The sequence below is a fragment of the Trachurus japonicus genome, chromosome 5 (genome assembly GCF_045865225.1).
Source record: "Trachurus japonicus isolate A0001 chromosome 5, Traja_1.0".
In the NCBI taxonomy this organism is placed as follows: domain Eukaryota; kingdom Metazoa; phylum Chordata; class Actinopteri; order Carangiformes; family Carangidae; genus Trachurus; species Trachurus japonicus.
Window position 1 is genome coordinate 32,086,592 of NC_140911.1, and position 19,246 is coordinate 32,105,837.

The 19,246-nt window shown below is 43.2% G+C and overlaps 1 protein-coding gene across 1 annotated transcript in view; it reads right to left on the reverse strand.

Moving 5' to 3' along the window:
• megf6b (multiple EGF-like-domains 6b) overlaps positions 1–19,077 on the reverse strand; it is a 66,587-nt gene extending 47,510 nt beyond the window's left edge. Inside the window, exons 1-4 of the mRNA XM_085775499.1 lie at positions 18,929–19,077; positions 16,825–16,959; positions 15,766–15,875; positions 5,859–5,963 (exon numbers count right to left, since the gene is read on the reverse strand). Of these exons, the coding sequence (XP_085631625.1) occupies positions 5,859–5,963; positions 15,766–15,875; positions 16,825–16,959; positions 18,929–19,077 (499 nt within the window). The remainder of the gene's footprint in view (positions 1–5,858; positions 5,964–15,765; positions 15,876–16,824; positions 16,960–18,928) is intronic.
• Between the last annotated feature and the right edge of the window lie 169 nt (positions 19,078–19,246).

The window sequence follows — 19,246 nt, forward strand, 5'->3', positions numbered from 1 at the left end:
CAAAATGGTAGTAGGAGTCAGACTATAACCTTCAACGGTGATGAATGTGAGTAACTTTTCTGATGAGTAACATTTGCACTGATTTAGAGCTTCAAACCTCAACATAGCTGTGGCTGAGAAAGCAAAGCTGGGAGCCTGCTTTGAAGCAAACATTACAGAATAACGACAATGATGATAGTCATCAGTACGGGGTCTGTCTTGAGTGATGCCTAGAACCAATTGGCCGTCCTGGCACTGCACTGACCCCAGACCCGGCCAAGATAGCAGCTTATGGTTCAGAAATTTAAAAAAAAAAAGAAAGAAAAAAACTGAGAGAAAGAGCTCTTTCACTGTTTGAGATCCTGACATTATCAACATGTACTGTAACATGTTAAACCTGTGGGAAAGGAATATTCAATATGGGTTTTCTAGAATTTATCAAGGATTTAATTTGGGTATTAAACCTCAGTACGACTGTGGTGTGGAGTGGCAGCCGTGGGTTCAAATCTGCCCTCTCCTGTATGTAATTCTCCTCTCTCTCTTTTCGGTTTCTATTGTCCCATCCAAATATAAATCTGAGGTCCTCCAAAAAATAATTTAAAAAAAGGGAAAACTTTGGTATCACTGACTCAGTATTTGCGTCACATAACTCTTTTAGTAAGACGTAAGTTATGACATGATCCATCACTTTTATGTTTTTTAGATATCTCATACCTTTAACCCTCAGAGCAGGATAAATGAGGGAGAATTAAGATATTTAAGATTCTTGAACTAAGACGGTGGAGTGTCATGTTACAAATGAGTGTCTGGCTGCCTCTCTGTTCGTCTGTCTGTCTGTTTGTCTGTGGCTGAGCCCAGATGTCAGCTGGTATGAAGACATCTGCCTTGCCAGAGGTCTAAAAGCCTTGGGAGCTGTTGATCTCAGAGGATACCACTTGTCTGCTGATGACAGGCTGGATCCCGACTACATCAGCCACCAAGTGACTAAATCCCACTGGATAAAGACAAGATGGAGGGTTTTAAGGAAAAAGAGCACAAAGCATTGTGTTCAAAAGTTTGCCGTGGCTTCAAAAAAAGGTCACCAGTTCTCTAATAAGTTCAGTATCAAACTTGAAATCTAAAGATAGAATAAGGCTTTAACCCTATAAACATGGTCCCAAATCTAAATAAAAGTATTTCTCCACAACATTAAATATTCAGGAGTGAGAGAACGCCTCATGGTCCTACGCCTGTGAACCAATTAGTTCATCCTTGATTCAAAGAGGACATTTGTGCCAGATTCCCCCCATGTCTCGCTGATATATCGCTTTCACAAGAATGGTATGGACATGAGTTACCTTGACCTTTGACCTTTGACAACCAAATTCTAAATCAGTTCATCTGTCAACGAGAATGAAATTCTTTGAGTTCCTCGAGAGTTTGAGTTCTCACACGCACTCAAAACAAGGACAGACAGATGGACAGCACAAAAACACTGGTCAGTGACCAAACAACCACTGTCACCAAGTTTGACCCAAATGTTGCTACGAGACATCAACCTTCTTCCCACCCACTCTAAAATACTGACAAAAGCTCAGGAAAAAATCTCCTTTATTCTGAGTGTGACTAAGACACTTGTTTTCCAGGACTTTAAAATAGTTGAATAATGAATGCCATCAAATGCTACAACAAGTCGCACATCTGCACTAAACCTGGTGCCTCAAGGACAGTAGTGCAACGACCAGTCTCATCTGTCTTGTCAAATTATGCACCCTTTAAATGAGCCACTCTGTAATGCTTGTGCAGTTCCAAAAAGTGGGATTTATTGTCTTTGAAAGGACCAGATGAGCCTCCAGGCAACGACCCCTTTACCACAGAGCTAAAGCACAAATAATATAATAATTGTCTTATAATGACACATGATGATAGTAAAAAAGAGAAGAAAGAAGAAAAGATGACAACAGGGCACTTTGAACAACATAAACATGCCAAGTGCCGTACACAAACATGGATGAACCACATCAAACGTGCTTCAAGAGGATGTCGCCACATGTGATCTCAGAGGAATGCCGCTCAGATCTGTCTCGAGTGATTAAACGATGAGTGAATCTTTGAGTGAAGTGCGGCTACACGCATTCGTGCCACATCCTCCGCTGTGGCTTCAGCTTTTGCGTAAACATGACACGAGAGAACAAGCACTAACTGACAGCTGTGTGAAGCGTGTGGACCACAGCTGGAGGTGAATCATAACAGTAGCCCGGATGAGTGGCGTGCTCTCATCTACAAAACCACTGAAGTTATTTACCCAGCGCTGAAGAACGTGACGGCGCTGCAGCAGGATGATATGTGGCTGACCACCACAGTGTTCCTCATATTGCCTCAGCTATATTTCAGAGCTGTCTGTCAGGCAGCACTCATTCACTGGAGATGATGTTATTGCTCTTTAGCCACCGAGACACTTTGTACTGAGCCTGCAGCTAATCTATTCTCCTCTGCCCTCGAGGCTCTTGAATCTGACGTGACCTGTGTTTGTCGCAGGCAAGACCCCAAAAGACGGGACAGCTGTGAGACTCCAACTCCCAACATCCCAGGGATTGCCCCTGGTGAGGCGGAGACCCAACGCAGCCCCACACCCTTCGTCCTGCAGCCCATTCAGTGCCAGTCACAGAGCAATATAACTGCCAAACTGTTTACGGACTGATGACCTCCAATAGAAGGAGGATCAGGGTGTGGAGGTCTTCAGTCTGCAGTCAGGGCCTCTGGGTGCCCATTGATGACAGCTATCATTCAAAGTGAAGAACAATGCTGGCAGATCTCAATGAAAAGGGGAGGGAGGGGGAGGGGAGCTGATGTCTGCACTGATATCAGACAGCGTCGTTCAGAAGCTGCCTGGAAGCTAAACTGAATGGGACGGTGATTTATTGTGATGGGATACATGAACAGATGAGTGGATGTCAAAAACAAAAAATGACGGCCAAGATCTAAACAACAGCAAAGCAATAAGAAAGAAAAATAAAATAAAAATATCAACGGACTTCAAATGGACTTTATCGGCACATATGGGTTTTTCTCATCCAGAAATAGGTGTACATATGAAGATAAGGAATATGGCAACTGGAGAGATGTAAGTGTGTTGAGGAAATATTTTTTGGAAGCATGATCTAAATCAAGGACACTGGCCAAAACACATCAGTCTCATATTTAGGTTTCTACAAGTCTTGTTGATCTTTCGACACAGCTCCTCCTACCTCTTCATGCACTCTGTGAGAAGGTGAAGCCGTGCCAGAGCCCCTACCGCAATCCTCGTACTGGAAACGGAACAGGTGCCGGACGACGTTTTTATGTCCGTTATTTATGTTCTGCTTGATATTTTAAAATGAGACCATAAATACAAGTATTAAAGTATGAAAACAGGATGAGCACGATGGTTTGTGGTTTAGCAAACATGTACATTATCTAAAGCCAGAAACCCCAGAGAAGAGTTCTGTTTTCGTTTGATAAGATTCTGATATTTATTTTGGAGGTGATAAAAATGTATTTTCATCCACCAAATCCATTTGGTCTGGTGATTCTCTGGGCTCTTCAGGATGATTTTTACACCAAACATTAAACTAATGGATACAATCTGACAACAGCACAGATATTCTTCCATTTCTCCTCTTTTGCTTTGTACTTTCACTTTGGTCTACCCAGACTCATTCTCTCTTTCTTTAGTCACACAAAATTATGGCTGTCAGTCGTTTAAAATATACAACTTGCACCTGCCACAGATGGTAAAAGAAGCTTTTGCCAAGTATTAAAAAAAGAGTACTTTGTATCTAGTCAAGAAGAGCTCCACAAATGCCACAAATGTATTCTTCCTCAAAAAAGGAACAAAGGCTTTGCTGAGCATAGCCGTGTCGAACATTCGGTTATGATTTAGTCCTGGTCGAGTCTGGCAGAGGTCAGGATCTCACTGTTGTTTCTCATGGTCGGGAGTGAAGGATGAGGGGCATCGTATCCCGGTGTGGCCTTTTGCTTCACCACTCTGTACCATTATGTATCATTATGTGTCAGGGAAAAATGCAGCACAGCCCTGATCACAGTGACTGATGAGCTGCTACTGTGGAGATCACAGAGGGCAGGTATCCCATCAGAGGCAGCACATGGGAACACTCCAGTGCATTGAGAATATAGAGGATTAAATCCCAATCACCTGGTTCCTCAGTGTGGATACTAGGGGTGTACAGCCAGTGCACTAATTGTATTCGAGTTCAGATTCGGGCTTTTAAGAAAAACTTCAGATTCAGTAAGAATCTGGAAGTGGGCGCATTAGAGACTTCCACCAAACTAACCGGCTAACTTCCGCTTTAGCGCTCAGCTAACTAGAACTTCTTTTTTTTTAAAGTATTTTTTTGGTATTTATTGTGTGTGACATTTGATGTGAAATTTATCCACCGTTTAATAGCCGCTTCTTTCCCGTTAAGGTGCATTACCACCACCCACTATGTTGGAGTGTGAACCAGAGTCAGCTGGTTATGTGCTGTTGCTCCTCTGCGGTAACGTAAGGGACTGTCTTGACCAAAATCAAACTGTGGCAGTGTCTCGTGCATGGATGTGATTGGCTCAAAACATGCACCAACATGTTTTTTGTTCCGTTTTGTTTTAATCTCTTGTAGTTGGCTCAAAACACGCATCCAAATGTTTCTTTTTCTTTAGAAAAAAGCTCCCGAATAATGAGGAGAAACTTCGGACAGGAGACCTATTCTGGATCAAAACATTATTTGTGTACTTCCGAATAACGTATTTGGGTTCGGGTACATTCCTAGTAGATACCAACTCTGCTACTTTTACCCGTCGACTGAGGTAAACCTATACTGTCCTTGTCTTCTTTACAACACCGATCAGCGCCGATGTTCAACAGATGTTTTCACTTTTCTAAAAGACCTCCGTTGGACCCATCAGGTCCTGCTTGTTTGGGCACCCAGTGGCCTTAAGCTGTGCTCAGCAGCACCTCATTTAGCATGTGTGTACATGGATCCTCCGTCCTTATGATTAAGTCTTTCATTCAAGCATGAAGTAATCAGAAGTAAGCCAGGTCAGCTTAGCTGCCACGGGGAGCTCTGATCATATAGATGCGCTGTCAGTGCTAGATTTCCCAAGGTTTGATCATGAGTCCTGTAAAAGCCACGCAGGGGGGCGAACATATATCGCATGTTAAGAGGCGTCATAAACCGGACATCTCCTGAGAAACCTGTTCACTGATGGAGCTGTTGGGAAGAGCTGAGCTGAGATATTGGCCCAGGAAGCATGAAGTCAGGTCTGAGTATGGTTACAAAATGAGAGCAGAGTTTTCAGTTGCCCCCTTTCAGTGTGAACTTGACTCAAGCGGCAAAAGTCTGTGTCATCAGAGGAGGGCCTAAAGCTCGAGGCAGAGATGGATGATTCTGGTAAAAAAAAAAAAAAGTTGACACTAAGAGGAATTTCCTGTCGTGTGGTGTTATCAGAACAACAACAGCATCCTCCACTGTTTTACTTCAACAGCTCAAATTCAACAATGGAGTTGCTGATTAAATAGTTGAACTGCTGGCAAAGAAGCCAACTGCTGATGTGAGGAGATTCCCAGTCACTCCGAGAGAAAGGCGATCGCTCAAACAGCGTTCGTCATGGAGGCTTGCGGAGAGCTGACTGAAAATGCAGGCTGCAGCAAAGAGCCAGAAAGGTGGTTTTAATCATATGGCAGGCTGCCAGCGCTTTCAATCAGTCTGCAAAGAGTTTTCACAATTCCCTTCTTTCTTTTTTTTTTTACTGTGGGCTATTTTTCAAACTCCACACTGCATCCCTAAGTTGACAATGATGGAAGATGAATGCTGAGTGAGAAAAAACCCACTGACACAGTGTAGGAGGATGTTGCTACTCACCATACTGGCAGCTGGGCCCGTTGAACCCCGCAGGACAGTCGCAGAGCTGGGTGGATCCCTCCCGACACTGGCCCCCGTTGAAGCACACGCCGTAGCTACACACAGCTGCACGGACGGACGAGGCGGTGAGAAAAGACAGAGACAAAAAAAAAAGAAGAAAAAAAAGTAGGTGAGCGAAGCACAGACACCTGGCTGTTGCCACGAAATGTCAAGATCTGCAGTTTCAAACACTGACCTCTTTCTATCACAGCCTTATCATCAGCCTGTTAACTCCTGACTAAAGAAGAACCTTGAGACTCCTTCATTCACACCAACCAATGTAAGAGGAATCCGCCACTTGGCCAAAAACCTGTCTCATTTCTCAAAGTGGAAGAGATTTCTAAACTCTGAGCGCTTAACGTGACTGGCAGTAACAGCCTATGTGGCTTTTAAAGGGAAAACTGGCCTCTTTCCTGCACAGTTACGTTACCTGAGAGTGACCTGGACTGATTAAGTGAACTTTTGATCGCTGTCACAATCGTACAGTACAGATGTGCCCGTGGGCCTGACAGCCACAAGGTGAGTGTGGCTCATCCATCTCTTGGAGCCAGTGGCCTTTACATCCATGAATCCCTCCGAGTCAAACAGCTCTCACTCATTAGGAGGTGAAATTCAAAGAATCCAGGACCTATAAACAGCCAGAGCTCGGGACACGTGAATCCACCTCAGAGGTGTATCATCACATTCCATACACTCACATTAATCATGACAGTCCTTCACCTACAACTGTCCGTGTGTGTGTGTGTGAGTGTGTGGACGTACAGTAAACGCGTGCTGTGGTCGGCCTGCCTGTAGGCTTATCTGATGTGTTTTGAGGCCAGTATCCCTGTGAAGTGAGACAGCTGTTTGAGCCAGGCCTGTTGTTTGCACTCTGTTGAGCAGAGTGCAGTGCTCAGTGATGACAGGTCCAGAGGACTGAATGTCTATCATTGCTTCTCCTGACGGGCAACATGTGGACAACCGGAGTGAAAAAAAAGCCCAGTCCAGCTAATCACAAGAGGAATTTAAGTGCCAGCTCTTTCCTCGTATGTTCGTGGAGACGTCCTCTGAAAGCCAGAAATGCATTTTTCAGCCCATCTAATCCAACCAGAGCCGGCATGACCAATCACCACACCAGGTGCTGCCAGCTGTGATGCCATTTATTGACCATATATGGTCATACTAGTGGTATCAGTGCAAGCCAGGGCAGCTCAAACAGTAACAATGTGATTTGAACTTTATCTTGTCAGGCTTTTATTTTGTGAAACTTTTTTTTAAAGTGTGTAGCAGCTCCAAAACCTTGTCTTATTGCGCTTTCATTTTCAATTAATATTTAGTTTGGTAACACTTTATTTGATGCCTATCTCTATAACGTATTATAACCATACTTATAATGAGTTATGATGCAGTGTATAACTATAGTTATAAACACTCATAAATGATCATAATGCTTTATAATCATAACACACTATAAAGCATTTTATCATGACTTATAAGGCCAGGTATTATAATACATTATAATTGTAAGTAACTCGCTGACAATGCCCACATCAATAATGCATTATAATTATAATGTGTTATAATTGGCTTATGATTATGTGTTATAATTGGCTTATGATTATTGTTTAAAGTATTTTTTTTTTCAAGCAACAAAAAATGTAAAGAATAATCATTTTGATAGTTGACTCAATAAAAAAAAACATTTGGTTATTTTAGGAAAACAAATGTTGTATTAACCTAGAATGATTAAGAAAAAAGAAAACTTAACATCATTTCTCATCATTTTCAAATTTGACTATTTTCAGGCTCAGCGCCCGTCATGATGTTCCAAGTCATGAGTAGCCTACTCAGTATTTATTACAGCAAGGACTCACCGAGTCAGATCACACCCATTATCGCACTCAGCCATCTCCTTGATCTCACATCTGTAAAGTTTTGTGACTTTATCTTGCACAGTTGTCAACATTACAGCGGTGATAACATCTGTCCACAGTCAGAAATGAAACCAATAAACATCTGCTGAAGTACTCCAGCCTGCCTGTGGTACCTCTTACAGTGGGTATTATGATGATACACACACTCAGAAGGTGAAAGGAACACCAGCAAACACACTGTAGCTGATGATAATATGTATTCAAGTATAATCTGAAATTTGTAGACAAAAAGATTTGATTCTTAGAATACATAAATAAATAAAATAAATATTCACAGGCAAAAAGGCACAATGCTCTGCTGAGGAAATGAGAAAATACTCTGAGGTGTGAAAATGTAAGCTGTCACAAGTGCGTGTAGAGCCTGGCTTCAACTGTATCATGTCAGCCAAGTGGGAATAACATAACATTTCCAAGCAAAGGAGCGAGACTTTAACAAGTGATCTCTAATAATCATAGATGAGCCCAGAGCAATTTCATCCATGTCTCTCAGCAGATTTACAGCGCTCCTCGGAGACCAGCGCTCAGCCTAAACATCCGCCTGTCATCTGGCCCCATCCTCCGACACCTGCTCAACAGTTGGTCTATCCAGGGAGTCATACAACAAATGGCCCACACATACAGTACCAGTCAAAATCTGGACACACTTTCCCATTCAAATGAATGAGAAAGTGTGTCCAAGCTTTGAGTGGCATTGTATATATCCACACCCACACACACACTCACACGGCGCACTGTACCAAACACACCAATTTGTTTCTCCTGTTGTCTCCCACACATAACATAGAGCACCACAGTAGACATCGTGGTGCTCAGTAATCCAACATTTTGCTGAATTGGTGAAGCCGCTGGAATCCTGCTCCAACAGGAAGACCGTCTCACCGCCGCTTATCTGCACATGATGACTTCCAGTTCCTCAAGACTGTTTGTCTGCAGCAGCTAAGATACGCTGCACTGCTTCAGCATAGCATAACTAACATAACCACCTCTGTCATTATCTAAATGTGAGGGGGTTTTGATGTGGTGAAAGCAACAGATGACAGATGAGCAGAAGAAAAAAAAAATTCTGAGTGGTCAGGTTAAATTGCACAGTTTCAACTAGATCCAAGTTGCTCGGGACAATGATATTACCACCGGCTGTGAGAGATCAAATTAATGAGACATTCCGAACTTGTGGTGAAAAAGCTTTAAATGAACTAAATCGCCGGCAACAAAGTAAAAGGTCAGACGTCTCTCGGAGTCACTTCAGGGTAGCATGGCTGAGAGACAACAAGGGGAATGTACATTCCCCCTTCTGAGATGTGAGACACACAGGATTGTTGGCAGCTAACCAGGGCATTTTTGGGCCGCCCCCATCCTGAGCCCCTGCTTAATCTTCCCTGAAATAATTCCTTAATGTGGCATGCAGTGTGGCATAAAACTCACTCTCATCTGTCGCTGTGAATGCCTCAACTCTATTACAAAGACACCTTCTCTGAGAGGATTAGCAGCTTCCACAAAAAGAAGAGACAGACAGAGCAGGGGTCAGCGACTCGTGCCGAGAAACTGAAAACCGCTGAGCAGGTGTCACCCTTACAGCTTCTGAAGGGGATGACCACATCAACACAGAGGCAGCCCTGTGTTTGTTTAGGCACCGTCGATCTGTTTAACCCCCAGAGTGTGACCCAGAGGGAGACCACATTTAGGGCAATTCACAGACACAAAGGCCCACGCTCAGGGCCCCGTTTGAGGCCATAATTGGTACGCACCGAGCCGAGCACTGTATTTTAAAGGCAACAAATCATGTTTTGCCTTGCAGAGGAATGTGTCATTTCAAAAGAGTTCCTGTGAAAACCAGAGCTAGCTATGTCAGATGATCTCTGACAGGTTTCTTTGAAAAGATTTAAATACCATTTGAGCAAGACACTAGGTCAGGAGGAACAATAATGCTTAGCAACAGTGTTGAAATGTGCAAAACTCTGCAGTTTTAATAGCTGGGGCTTTTCCTGCATCCTTCATCATACTGTATACATCTACACAATACACCTCCCAGAATCCTTATTTCCAAACAGAGGGAGGAAATATTGATATGATACGTACATAATGTTCCTGTGATGTTAATTAGACAGGGTAATGGCATGCCAAACACTAAGACTAAACAGGAAATATTTTGTATGCAAATTACTGTCTATGAGAAATTGAATGGCAAATTGAGCACGAGGTGTTTTCTGCAGCCTCATTTATTCCAGCTCTAATGTCATTGTGACTCACTGAAATGCAATGCAATGTCATAGCACTGTATGGATGTTTACTAGCTGTACACTGTACACCAGTGGTTCCCAACCTTTTTTGGCCCGTGACCCTATTTTGACATCACAACATTTCTGGTGACCCTGCAATCATGTGACTGCACGAGTGCATGTCTATCAAGGCTATGCTGCATTTTATTTGAACTCAATTTATATTCAAGAAAGTTAAAGTATAGAATTAAGACTGTGTGTGTTTTTTTAAAAGAAAATTTTTAAAAGAATAATAAATAGTTAAAAAACAAAAAAATTGTTTTTATCAATTGCTAGACATTTCAGGGGACCCTATTTGAATTCCAGGCGACCCCACGTGGGGTCCCGACCTTAAGGTTGAAAAACACTGCTGTACAGTTTTTCAACTTTCAACTTTCAACTTCAGCTTTATTGTCCCCTAGGGGAAATACATGTTGCAGAAAGGTAAAAAAACAAAACAAAAAAAAAACACAGAACATATAGAGTACATCCACGCAACATTGAAATGACAAGTATCCCAGAGGGCAAACTGGGAGCTGTTCCATACAATCGAAAATAAATAAGTAAGTAAATAAATAAATACATAAGTAAGTGGGGTGTATCATGACTGTTTAGAATTTGAATTAAGTTGGGTAATGGCTTGTGTTATGAATGAGTTTTTCAGTCTATTTGATTTGGCTTTTGGCAATCTAAATCTCCTGCCAGAGGGAAGGAGCTCAAACTCGGCATGGAGAGGATGGTCAGGACACTGAATGATGTCCTGAGCCTTAGACATTATCCTTCTGTGAAAAATGATGGACAGGTCGGGTAATGTAACCCCAATCATTTTACTTTACACCTAAAGTCTGAGGGATGGTTAGTTTAGGTCCTAAACTAACCATCCCTCGGTGTCTGCAGTCTGTTATATTGCCTCAATCTGGCATGGATTTTCTCATATCACATTGACATCCAATAAATAGATGCAGTATTTACACCTAAGTTCCCTACTGCAGGGAAGCTTTAATGATGAGTCGGCAAAATGAGTCCATATCTGCGACTGTCCATCAGTCTGTGTCTGCTCAGCTGCCTGTCTGAGGGCTGTGAGAGGCCTGGTTTTCTCAGCGGTCTCGTACTAGATAAAGTGTTATTCTGTAGTCGGTTCCCACCACAAGTTCTTCCATTTAGCATGAACCAAATCAAACAGACCTCAAGTGTTTGAGTGAACTGGTATTTCCTCACAGCCTGATATCTGACGGCAATTCTACAAACTTTGAAGAATGTGGTAGCTTAGTTGTCGGCTGACCTTACTTCCTCACTTCACATTACTCATTAGATCAAAAGGCCTTGTGCCGGTGTAACCAGGGGGCTGTGTGTTGATGGAACAAACAAGTTCAATCACACCCCTGTTTTAGTATGTAATGCTCCATCCATGTTATGTCTCAGTTGGCTGATTTCTGTCTGGATCTCTGTATACATCTGGCCCTGCGTCTATTTGTGTTCAGCTATGCACGATGCGGTCCCCATGACCGATGACATAGTCGTCGCCGTGTTCTGTGACACACATATACACACATACAGAGGACCACCCATGGACATACAGAGGACCATTTCCTCATGGGCCTATTTCACATCTAGCTACCTTTGCCAGCCTGGTCGCACCACAAAAGGAGGCCAGTTCCTATTCAGCAGTTAACGAGGACGACAAACTGGAAGAGCCATTGTCCCTGCTCCTCAGCCCCTGTCACAAACCTTATTGTGGCCATCAATCAACATAACTGCTTGTTTCCACTTCCAAGCTAACCCCCGTCCATCCTCGGCCGGCCCGTGGCAGCCGGCTGAGGTAAAAGGTTTGACCCGTTGATTGAGTGGTCCTCCTCACGTTTAAGTGGAGGAAGTCGCCATCACAAAGTCAAGAGTTCTTCACCTCCGGGAGAAGCAGATAGTCACGGAGCCAATTGGAGACTTGACAAAACACACAAAAGTCACCTCGGCTGTGCTGAGGGCAGGCTTCAAACAGGCCGCTCTGCCTCCACTCGAGATGTCTTACAAAAGCTTTCAACAGATGAAGATCTAACTTCTTAAACAGGACAGAACATCATTTTATCATCAATTAATTGTTTTTGCTCAAGGGTCATTTTTAAGAAGAAAAAAAATGACAACCATAGAAATTTTGAGTTTATATCTACGAAATTCTGACTTTTATCTCAGCGATTTTGAGTTGTTGTTTTTTATCTCAGAAATCTCTGTGTTTTTATCTCAGAATTTCTCACTTTTATCTCAGAATTGATTTTTGACTTTTATCTCAGAATCTTAAAAAAACAGTCTCCATTGTTGGCCCTAATGCTCTTCTGTAGGCTCCAGACTCTAATCATCATCATCATCATCATATTTTTATTGCAGACTCATGGTCCATTAAAAGAAAGGAAAAGTACAAAACAAAGAGACACAGATTATTAAATAAAACTATAAAATGTACAAATAATTTTAAAACAAATGAATAGGCTTTTATGCCAGTGCTCCCTGGGGCTTGATGTGTACCAAATACAGCTTTTCCTAAGATTGGTTAGAGCCATGATGGCGCTGTTGACTCTGACTCATCTCGTCTACACATGAGTTTGGGGACTAGGTTCCTTAGTACAGCCTGGAAGGTATTGACTTTTGCAGCCACGAACATCTCACTTGCACTGCACCACCAACATCTCACTTGCACTGCACCATGAACATCTCACTTGCACTGCATCATATAAGTGTTTTAAGTAATATTCGTATGGCATCATCATATGCCACTTGAAGTTTCTGTAGGTTTGCTTGTTTTTGCTTTTAAATGAGTTGCAGCACTAGTTTTAATTTCTACATAAGTGAGCATTGTAGCAGTGATGCTGGAAAACATCTTCAGTTGGAAAACAAACAAAAAAAAATCAAAGCCTGAGATATTTGCCAACCATTCAGGAACTCCAAATCAAAGCTATTGTGTTAATGGAAAAAGCATAAACCTTCATAATTAGATGATAGTACCCTGAGACAGAAATATGGAAAATAGGGAGGGGGTCAAAACAGTGGAATAAAATGTGACAATAACCAGACGTTTGCTGTGCTGTGGTACGTTATTTTTCAAAATATGCAACTAATTATGCAAAGCGAAGGACGCCGGAGAGAGCAACAACCGAGTCCGTAAATTACAAAACTGTGGGAGGACGACAACATCTGCACAGTGCATGGATAGTACAGCAGGAGGAAAACACACAGCTGCACTGACAAACTTGTCACATCGCAGCCACTGTGTGTGCGCTTGCATCCACAACATGTCTTGACCCTCAGTTCTACTCAGCTGCCTCACAAAGACCACAGGTCATTAGTCTAATTTCCCTACACAGACATTTTATTAGGGAACACACACAGAGAAAGAAAGACGAGAGACAACAAGTGCCAGACACTAAATCACTATCCACACACAAAGCATTCTCATCTTCCCCATTTTGCCCCATTTGGGGGCTTTTCGAGGGGGATTTTTTTCAAGCTGCAGATTTCTCAAAGCAGATTTTTTTTTCTCCCCCCTTTTGAATGTTGGAGGTGCTGTTGAAAACAGCCGCACAGATTGTTTTGTGCTGACTGAGGTACAGTACTGATAGCGCATAGCAAAGTGCGCAGGAGTGGGAGAGGGAGGATTGCAGTGTGAGCTTCCTTTTATCCCGGTTCAATGGCTCAGAGAAAAGGGTGATTAGTTTGTCCCATCTCAAAGTGCTGCCACGTCTTTGGTTACAGAGATAAAAGCCCTGTCTCATGTCGAAAGAGAGCAGCCATTGTCACGCGAAAGGAGAAACAAAACCCCACCACCACCATCCATCTACTTAAGTGAGGGGAGACGCTGGGCAGTCCTGAGGGATGTTTCTGTGAGACATTTCTTCATGAGCGTCTTAAAACAAACCAGACTCCCCGAAGAGGAGACAGTGCAATGCATCCTTGTATAATTTAATACTGTAACCTTCTTTCTGGACACAAAGAGCTCTTTGAAGAGAGCACTGATGCCATAATAAGGCACTGATGAAAGGCACATCTAGGAGATCTTCTCCTGCTCGCCGGCCCAGCCTCGTCCTGCCAGAGGGCTCCCCCGTGGGGGTATAGCGTGTTTTGTACCGAGGGAGGCGTTAACCGCAGAGTTTGTTTTCAGGCATGGGCACAGAGGATAGAGAAGTGGGAACTCACTTGTCAGTTAACCGGACAGGGGACAAACTGTTTACAGGAAGGCTTTGCCAAGGGTCTTTCGATGGTATGCAGGCTATGCAATCTGGACCACTGGCTGTAAAATCCCATCAAAGGAGGCTTCTCGGTCTCAGCGGTGTGAAGCTAAGCTGATCCACAAGGAGATGAGCTCTTGGCAGCTTCGGTGTGACCAGCAGAACTACTTGTCCGTACATGGACCTATGAGTCAGAGCTACGGTGGGAAGATCCACTTTGTTTTCCCTCATTGTGCTGATGGGCATCGTTCTAATCTGGGGGCTTCAGCGTAACTAGTTGAGCATGTCTCACCTCAGAATGATGTCAAGTGTCATCACGACTGAGTGGATAAGAACCAAGATTTTAACATAAGACTGGAGTTAAAGGGATAGTTCAACATTTTGGCAAACTGGCCCATTGCCATAATCCCTATAGTTTTAGGAGTAAGTTCTTACCTTTAATTGTCGGTGCAAGCTGTTTTTAGAACGGCGGAGCAGAGCCGTGAGCTGCTCAGAGCTACGCTATGGAGACTAATGGGATTTCTTGGTTTCCCTCATCAAACTCATCAAGTACACAACCCAACAACTCCAAAACGCTCTCGTGGACAAGTTGTGACCTGCACATTCACCACGCTCTGAGATAATAACAGAACGTTACAAGACGAGTTATTTTCGAGGTAAATGCAGAGACTGCTTGCTGGAAAAATTGCCCCCGATGGGAACGTGCATCAGCGGTTTTGAATGAATTTACCTCGAAAACAACTCCGTGATTTGATGAGTTTGATGAGGGAAACCAAGAAATCCCATGAGCCTCTGTACTGTAACTCTGAGCAGCTCGCAGCTCGCAGCTCTGCTCCACCACTCTAAAAATAGCTTACACCGACAATTAAAGGTAACGAACGTACTCCTAAAACTAGGGATTATGGCAATGGGCCAATTTGCCAAAATGTTGAACTATCCCTTTAAGACAGGAAACATTTTGACCTGAAGTGCACTTTGTGAAATAACCACGCTAACTACCAGACAGAGTGTATCCACTGCAGAGCCACGACCTCACTCAGATTGTAATTGTTTTTTGTTGCGTGCAGAACAAGATACAGTTATGCAAATCCAATTAGAGGGAGAATGCTAAACACTCAAACTCTTTCAGCACGGGAGGATTATTTTCCCCAGCGACCACATCTAAACCTTGTGGGACTGTTGTAACAACACGAGCGCTGCGGACATGGCACTGACTGATAACATCTGTTGAGGAGTCTGGATGGGCAAAGCACCTCTTGACCCTTTTGACCTCTCTCTGAAAACCTTTCATTCAGAGGTTTGTGCCAGTGGTGAGGTGATGTTTGAAACATCCCTTCCCTCCGCTGAGTCAGGAGAGGACACATTTGTCTCTCAGCACACATACCTTCCAGCACATTCTCTCTCTTTCACACAAAAATGTTGCTGATAAACATGAATTTCTTTTAGTTTTTTAAGTGATGGCAAAAAGGAAAATGAAGAAACTCACGATAAAGACAACCAGCCTCTCCGTTGAGCTGAGACCATCCGGGACAACACTTGTACACAGTCTGATAATCCTGTCTGTAGACCTGTCTGTATGCTGTGTAGTACGCCGTCCTGTTGAAATGACAAGCAACAAGTTAGAAACTTTCAATCAAACAAGAGCCTTAATTGTATCCCCCTATAAAATAAGAGACTGTGCATATACAGGTATACATTGGGATTATCTGACTTAATATTTGGCACATGTCATTCTCAGAGTTTCATGTGGTTAAGATTAAGAAAAAGAAACACATAATCTGTTCAAATGGCTCGCAGTCTTTCAAGTAACACGCGGTTTAATGTTCCGCAAACATTTTCCCAGACTCGAAAGTCACCGTTTTAAAAAAGGGTGAGGCTGGCAGACTCTTCACTTCAGAGGACGCTGCCTATCCCTGTACTTTGGGACCCCTCTCATTGCTCCTCAATCATTACGCATTGTGGGAACACGTTTTGTTTACAGCGAGTAATTGTGGCCTTGACTGCCTTCAAAAGCAGGAGCTTTGGTAACACGGTAAATGACGCGGGGTGAGAAAGCGAGTGTGAGCAGCCTGGTGATAAACTCCTCGATGTGACTCAGAGAGAGATAGAGAGAGAGGCTAAACTGTTAGCATTAGGACTCTCCTTCAAAGGAATGTTGGCGTCTGAGTGTTAAATAGATGGTAGGCTCGGTGAAGTGGGGCTACACCTTGCACTTAACTGTACAAGAGGTTCAAAGCAGTGATTACAGAACCAGGGAGAGGGAGAGATGTGGAGGGGAGAGGTGGGAGGAGGTCAGGGAGTCAGACCTCCTCTTGTTTGATACTGTTTGGAGACAAAGTTAAATGAAGCATCACAACCCCTCTGATAAAATTCCTTTTGTTGTATGACTCATTGAAAACTATCCAGAAGCATTAATTAATGTTTTGTTCTGCAGCCAGAGCTTAATCATCAAAGCAGCACTTCCCCTGCAGGTGAGGCTGGCAGGGAGATGTTTGCATAAGAATCGCAGGTGTAGACAGACCACAGATGGAGGCGTATTACTCACCGTCTCTCGTATCCCATGCACCACGACTGCCCCACACAGCCTTGCTTCCACACTTTAACCATGCGTGTGAAGGCCTGCACACACGGCTGCCTCTGGGCGACCAGCGTCACCTCCCTCTCTACGCACACATTGGGCCTGGAACGAAAAAGCGGCGGTGAAAATACTTAACATGTCAAAATGTTTTTATTGTTGCACAGATAGCAGCGCGGGGGGGGGGGGAATTTATGAGCACTGTAAAGGAATGGCGCAGCAAAGATACATGGACAAAGCTTGGATTAAGGCATTGTCAAGTGAGGGCTTTACCTGTAGGTGTGAGGCTCTATGTGCTTTCAAGTTTTTGGTATTTTTAAAGGTTTAAAGGGAAATTCCTCGCACTTTGCAGAGCACTGGGCTACAAACACAGGATGCAGCCTGTAATTTAAGTAAATATTCACCTGAAAGGGGTTATGAGGAACTCCTTTAGGTGGGGTAGCATGGGCATGAGAGCAGAAAATGAAATTTTCCAATTTCAATCGTTAAGTAAAAACCAAAATAAAATAAAAATCATAACCAGAAAATATGAAAATATTTGAGATGCAGTCCAGGTCTACTGGGAAACAAAAACATATGAAATGCAACTTCTGTAATCAGTTACCAGCTTGCTGCGCAATATTTTCAAAATAAAATGAACAAAAACAAAACCATGCCACAATTTTCCAGAAAGTTCACATGAAACATTTGTTGTGTTTCCACTGGAAGCTCAGGAGAACATACATGTTTTCACTTGTATGTATACGAGACTGAAAGAGGAGACAGTTAACATTTTCACCCCAGGGGTAAAGTACGGTGAGGCTTCTCTGACTGTGATGTTTTGTCCTTCTTACACAAAATCTGTCTGGGTTAACAACAGGCTGACGTGCCACTGATGTCTTCACACCAGTTGCTGCACCGCACACACTGAGGAGTCAGCACAAAAACAAAAAAAGAAAAGAAAAAGAACCCCCCCCGTGCAACACGATCTCTGAAACATTTTCTCCTTTGGTAACTCTGCAAGGACAGACAGGAAGGCTCGGGCATATGGAGATCAGCAGGAATCCTAAAACAACATCCAGCTGCTCATCTCATAAACAACAGTAATCACCATCTCCTCCACCTGTACACATAACTGTATATGAAAGACCTTATTGTTAGTGGCAGGTAACAGCAGAGGAAGCCTCATCGCTCAATTCAAGCCATCTAGTTATCATTTATGGGGTTTAAAATACCTGTTATAATTGACCAGCTCTTCACTTTCACAGGCTTAAAACAAACCACTGACAGAGTTAGGAATGCGGTGCAGACCATCCACATGGAGCCAACATATAATCATGTAAACCACAGTGATATTATGCATGGATGCAAATAAAGACCATGATGAGAGCACACCACATCAAATTGGATCTCCCAGCATTTTACAAAATAGATCTGTCACCCAGATGCTTGTTTGATACATCTGAAACAAAAAAGGAAAATACTTCACAACAAGCCTCTGTTTTCTGCCTCTGGTTCAGTCTTTGGCACAAGTTTGTGCATGTGCAGGTGAAGCAGCAGTTATCTCCAACTTCAAAGGAAAAGTGAGGCAGTAAAAACATCTTGGTAAAGATGAAGAGTAAAGAGTAAACACAATCTCTGAAAAATCTGACCACTGGTCAAATAGAAGGAAGATGTAAAAACACAGGGGAAAGGTTACTCACATATAGGGCTGCAGGTTGCTGGCGATGCCATAACGCACTGAGTGGACTTCGTTAATAATAAATATTAGGAAAAAAGAAAAACATAAAAAATCCATTTCTTCCTCTGGGGTGAGACTACAGCTTTAAAATAAAAAATGTTTGTGAGTTAAAGGCAAACTCATTCATGAGTAAAACTCAGACGTTCACAAAAGAAAAAGCATCTCGTTAATTTAAAGCCAAATGAAAGACATCCAAACTTAAAAGGCGCGTAAAGAGTCTTCCGCGTGGAAATGGGCATAAGTGACAAAAACTGCCTCAGCCATCACTTGCCGGTGTTCTCTCTCTCTCTCTTTCTCTTTCTCTGTTTGGCTCTCAGCTGGTGTGTGACACTGGCTGAAAAAACCGCAGCTCACCTACACTTCCTCACTGCAGATGTTGGACTAACGGGAGAAAGACTCGACTCGCAGACGCTGCGCGCTCTCTGCCTCCCTCCATTGACTTGGTAATGATGGCAGGGGTTTGAGGGGGTGGAGTGTGGGGAGGGGGTGCACCGGAGTACCATTCATTATTCACAGCTTCTGCAGCCTCTGAAGTTTACACAGGACACCCAGCAGCCTGGGAGAAGAGCATGCACTGACAAGCTGAGGCACTGGGGGAATAAAAGTTGTTCTATAGATTTTAATTGGCAGCACAAGCGACCACTGATCCGAGATCTGTGCGCTTAAATTTAC